The sequence below is a fragment of the Chiloscyllium plagiosum genome, chromosome 3 (genome assembly GCF_004010195.1).
Source record: "Chiloscyllium plagiosum isolate BGI_BamShark_2017 chromosome 3, ASM401019v2, whole genome shotgun sequence".
Classification (NCBI taxonomy): Eukaryota; Metazoa; Chordata; class Chondrichthyes; order Orectolobiformes; family Hemiscylliidae; genus Chiloscyllium; species Chiloscyllium plagiosum.
The window spans coordinates 10,351,950-10,357,949 of record NC_057712.1 but is presented as its reverse complement, the minus strand read 5'-3'; the positions used below and the strand labels follow the sequence as shown (position 1 = coordinate 10,357,949).

Genomic DNA, 6,000 nt, shown 5'->3' with positions numbered 1-6,000 from the left:
CTGCATGCTTGCCTTCATTGTCTGGTGTACAAGAACACCCAGATCTCTCTGTACTGCCCCTTTACATAAATTGATTCCATTGAGGTAGTAGTCTGCCTTCCTGTTCTTGCTACCAAAGTGGTAACCATACATTTATCCACATTAAACTGCATCTGCCATGTATCTGCCCACTCACCTAACTTGTCCAGGTCACTCTGTAATCTCCTAACATCCTCATCACATTTCACCCTGCCGCCCAGCTTTGTATCATCAGCAAATTTGCTAATGTTATTGCTGTTACCATCTTCTATATCATTAACATATATTGTAAAAAGCTGTGGTCCCAGCACGGATCCCTGCGGTACCCCACTGGTCACTGCCTGCCATTCCGAAATGGAGCCGTTTATCACTACCCTTTGTTTCCTATTAGCCAACCAATTTTCAATCCAATCTAGTACTTTGCTCCCAATACCATGCGCTCTAATTTAACTCACTAACCTCCTGTGTGGGACTTTATCAAAAGCTTTCTGAAAGTCCAGGTACACTACATCTACTGGATTTCCCTCGTCCAACTTCATAGTTAAATCCTCAAAAAATTCAAGAAGGTTAGTCAAGCATGATTTCCCCTTCATAAATCCATGCTGACTCTGTCCTATCCTGTTACTACTCATGACAACATCCTAAATCAGAATCTATCTTCTTTGTCTGCATTTTTTCCAACTATCGTCAACAGCAAACAGTTCTTGTTGCATCTCCATGTCAATCACGGTCAAGCAATCAGTACCCCTTTTGAAGCTATATAAACTGATACTACAAGTTGTTTGGTTTCATTGGGTGTCAGTTCTGTTGAGAGCACAATAAAAAACTTTATAGCAGTATTTATGTTCTGCATTACAAAGTAATTCATTTAACCATGATGGATGAATAGCCACAAAGACTTGCACTTGCAAACAGAAGCACTAGAAATTAAGAAGTACTGCAAGTGGACACTAAAGGAAAAGAATAAATGTGAAACAGTAGAAACTGCAGACTGCATGGCAGAAGAGAGCAGCAAAATATTAACTATATTAACATGTCTATCCTGAAGCCTCAATGTCAGGAGTCTGCTTGAAAAATTAGAATTTAGCTTCAAACATTTCCATAACCATTGTGTGCGCAACAAGGCACAATGTCTTACTCTGTAACAAAACGTCTTTGGTTACAGTGAGAAAATAGTAGATCAACTTGGGTTTCTATCGCCTCTTAGTTGTAGAAAAGTTGTCCAAAGAAAAGTTCTTAGGAGGTATAATCAAATAAAATGTGACAGTGAATCAAAAATGGAGTGGACTTTACAAAAAATCTTTGGGAATATGTACCTTGGTGGCTGAATCTTGAATCGCTCAAATACTTCAGGATACAACAGAGGAAAAACGACCATTTCTTTCAGAGCTTGAATATGATGGCTAAGCCCTCCCACACTATCAAACCGCACCTAATAAAAGACAGACCATAGAAATTAAATGAGCGATCAAGCAGATCAATAGCTTTGATTTGAACAGCTTCACTGAAAAGTAAACCACAATAAATGAATAAAAATGATGCAAAGTCAGCTATGACATGACTATTGACTACATCACATATTAAGAGATTTAGCAAACGCAAAATTGGCAACTTAAAAATAAAGAGTTCTGAGATTAAACTGCATGGTTAATCAAACAAATAAAACTTCGTACTCAGATTATTTATATAGAAATACTTTGCCACAATCAGAGCTGTGATCAGAGTTCACTAAACAGTGCTAAAATATAGATTCTACCCATATAATTTAACTGCTACAGAGAAAAGAAATTGCACTGAAGCACAGTCTGGTCAGTGACACCATAGATAGAAGATACAGAAGGCTATGAGCAATACGGATGTTTTGCCTTGCTTGGGGTTTCAAGATGACTTAATATCCTGTTAAAAGAAAGACTGGTGACTTGGTGAAATTTCACTTCTCACAATCTTGGAGTTTGTGCTACTGAGATTTGTTCTTATTATTGATGTGTAACTTAAGAACTAAGACCAGAAGTAGTCAATTCGCTCCTTTAGCCTTCACTATTCAATTAAAACGCTACTGATGTGATCTTGGCCTTAACCCCACTTTGCTGTCTGTTCCTCACTACGGTTAAAACCGAGACCATTCTGAATATCCTAAATAACAACATCTACAAGTCTCTAATGAAGAAGGTGAAACATGCAAAATCTTCAAAGGAGATCCTTCTTAGATACACTTTAAATGGGTTACCCTTCTTCTGAAATTGTGCCCAGAGTTCTGAGTTCCCCTATAAGCAGAAGTGGCTCAGCATCTCCATGTCAAATCCACTCAATCTTATGTTCCGGTAATATCAGCTCTATTTCTAAGTGCCAATGAATGTTTACCTATCTTCCTCAAGGTTTCTTCATAAGGTTGTCCTCCTTATCTCGGAATTCTGCAGTTTGTCCCCATTTATGTAATAATTAGCTTGTCTATAATCTGATTTCCTCACATGCGTCATCTGTCAAATTTATGCAAATTTATGTAATTCACTTATATCTTTTTGCAGAGTCCTTGCAGCCTCCTCACATCTTATTTTCTTCTTAGCTTTGTATCATCAGCAAACTTCACCACACTATATTTGATCCCTTCATCAATTCATGAACATAGATTATAAATCGTTAAAGCCATAACACTGATCCCTAGGATCGAGGAAGCAGGCTGTTAGGTCCAGCATATCGGCCAGCCTCTTCTCCTGTAATGATGGTGATTATTTATAATTTCAAATTCTATGCTATTTTCTGGTTTCAAATGAATCCCCCAATTTCATCATTTAAAGAGAATATTTTTAAGCTACTCTCTACGGTTTCATACACAGGTAAGATGCTCTGATATCACATTGCTTGAAAAGTTGCTCTTCTATTTTTCTCCTTTCTTAAATGACACATTGTTATTTTCTAATACTTGCTCAAAAGTCAGCAGCTGTGAATCTGCATGTGAGATTCCCAATCTGTATACGCTTCTATTAGATTCTTAAGAATTCATGGTAATTTACAATACTGAACTCAATTGTAATTTTCTTGGCAATATTATCTGTAATGTCACCAATCAGTAGCATTCTCTCAAGCAAACCAACTCTCATCAGCATAGTAGCAGACATTTTTGCAGCCTACATGAAGAATCTTGAGAGCACTTATTAACAGTGTGTCACTAGGACTGGTCTGGGCCATTGCTGTTAACACACATATATATAAATAATTTATTGATATGTACAGATACTAAGCTATCGACACCAAACTTAACAGGAATGAAGAATTTAAACAACAAAATCCACTAATAAACAATAAATCAGGAAAATTTGGGAAAGCCTACTAATAGAGGAGAACTGGCATTTAATGTGAACAACTCTAATTCCAGAAAGGAACAAATAGCAAAAAATATAAATTGTTCAAATCAGTTATAGACACAACCAAGGAGAGGAATCTGGAGGTAATGACTAATAGTTCACCACATGTTCAGCAACATCAAGCAAGGCAGACTGACTTCAAAATAAAGCTGCCAGAGGGAACGGGTACAACAACATATTTATATATCACCTCTAATATTGCAAAATACAACACTTCACATAATGATAACGAAACTGTAGCACAGTAATACCACCGAAATATAGAGGCAGTGCAAAACACAGCAGCTAAATTGACACCTAGCTGAATGCATCCAAGAAGCTAAAAACATGGGATGTTTTAGTCTGATAAGTGATATAGATAACGCATTGGAATTTGTCACAAACATCAGGACTGGGAGGTACAAACAAGCTTAAAATGTTGTTTTATATAAAGTGGGTAATGACTCAATCCAGGAGTGTAGCAAAGATAATGCACAAAATAAAAAGGAAATTGGAAGGAAATTCAAGATTGGACAACTGAGCAGAGTCAGATTTTAGGACTGGCCTGTGGCATTTTCTGGTATTGAACTTTTTGCTGGCCATACCAATCACATGTCATTGGGCTATGCTGCAAAACACTGTCTGAATTTCTGAATTCACATTAAAACAAAGTATTATGCAACAAATTTTATACAAGAGTGTTTTAAAAAAAAACAATACTTACTGATGCATCCAAGTGCATTGGATCTACATCAGCCAAACTGGCACCAACTTTGACCCGCTCCCTAAGGATTTCACTCGTTAAATCTTCTGTTCTAATGTTCATCGGAAGACACCTGTTTAGTAAATACACTGCTTACAACCTTTCTGAAAACTTCCAAACCTACCAACTTTTTTTTGTTAAAAAAGGTTTCTTTTTAATTTTTAATGCATACTGCTTGTGGAGCAAGATGAGAGACACGCTGCTGGAAAATGTGTTTCTCTTTGTTCACAGAACATGAGCATCAGTGGCAAGGACAGCATGTACGGCTTATTCCCAACTGCCCTTAAGTATTAGTGAGCAGCCATTCATGAAGCAATGTAGTCCACATGGTGTAAATACACTCATAGTGCTGTTAGGTTGCCAGAAGGCCCAGGCAGCTATTGTGGAATAGTAATATATTTCCATGCCAGAATAGTGAATTTTGTTTGGGGGAGGGGGGGGGAATATCTTGCAAGGGATGTAACTTTCATGCACTTGCTACTCTTGTCCTTTTAGGTAGTTTGCAAGTTTGCAAAGTGCTGCTCAACAGCCTTGGTTACTTTAGTGCATCTTATGGATGGAATACTATGCCATCCAAAGGTGAATGAGATGTCAGGAACATGGGCAGTTTTGACCTGGGTGGCATCAAGCTAAAAGAGTGTTGTTGGAACTGCATTTGTCCAGGAAACTGGAGAGTATTCCGTCCCACTCATGCTTGTGCCTTATGGATGACAGAAAGGCTTCGGAGAATAAAACAGCAAGTTAACTCACTACAAAATACCTAGTCAAAGACCTGTTCTCACACCACAATATTTATTCTCATTAATTTTCTGGTTCAATAATCGCCGAGCTTTTCAGCAGTTGGTGAATTCAATAGTGACAATCTTTTTTTACTGTCATTGAAAAATGGCTAGATTCTATTACAAATGGTCTTTTTCCTGAGAACCTGGATGGTGCAAATTGGTACTTGCAACATGTTAATCCAAACTCAAACATTTTCTAATTGCGGTAAATGGAAGCAAACACTGTGCAACCAATGAAAGCATTCATTGCAAACCTTGATGGAACAGCTGAAAATAGTTGGGCCTTAACACTGGCTGAAGGAATTTCTTCAGCAATGTTCTAGAACTGGGATGATCAGCCTGCAACAAACAGAACCATCTTCCTTTAGGTATGACTTCAGCAAACTGCTTCTCATTAACTTGACCTTCACCAGTACTCTTTGATGCCACAGTCAGCCAAATGCTGCCTTGATGTCATAAGCATGCAATCTTATCTCAGCTCCACAATTCAGCTTTTTGTCGTGTTTGTCCAAGGCTGTGACGTTGTCTGGAGCAAGTGGTCCTGGTGAATCCAAACAGAGCCTCTCCGAGCAGGTTATTGATGTGCCACTTGGTAGCACAGTCAACAACTCTTATCTAGTACAGCAGTTAGTTCCAAATTAAAAGTTCTCTATTATGGCCAAACCTAGGAGGAGAAATTCCTACGCTATCAGTATATCATATTCCACTTAGTATACCAGCGCTTCTGAGGTCTGAGAGAACAGAAATGTCGTTAATTGTGAACAAGGAGAAATAAACCAATCTGCTAAGAATTAAATTGAGACTGCTCAACAGATAAAAGAAATCACATCCTTTGATCTAATTCAACTCTAGGGACTTTAAACACTATACCCCATTTTATTTGTCTGAAAAATTGACTAATTATTTATATCACAGTACAATAGATTCTAGGTTCAAAAGCTTAATTATTTTGAACATTTAATACACACCATAGAGGAAATGTGTTACACTAGTTTATTATTTGCAGTGCACAAATTCATCAGCTACCTTCTAATAAATTTCTAAATTACTGATGCAATTCTAAATTTTTAAATCACTTTTAATTTTGTTTTGGCAG

The 6,000-nt window shown here is 37.5% G+C and overlaps 1 protein-coding gene across 1 annotated transcript in view; it reads right to left on the bottom strand.

Moving 5' to 3' along the window:
- Positions 1-6,000, bottom strand: part of atad2b (ATPase family AAA domain containing 2B) — a 100,931-nt gene that overhangs the window by 71,707 nt on the left and 23,224 nt on the right. The window contains exons 11-12 of the mRNA XM_043687428.1: positions 4,084-4,195; positions 1,335-1,450 (exon numbers count right to left, since the gene is read on the bottom strand). Of these exons, the coding sequence (XP_043543363.1) occupies positions 1,335-1,450; positions 4,084-4,195 (228 nt within the window). The remainder of the gene's footprint in view (positions 1-1,334; positions 1,451-4,083; positions 4,196-6,000) is intronic.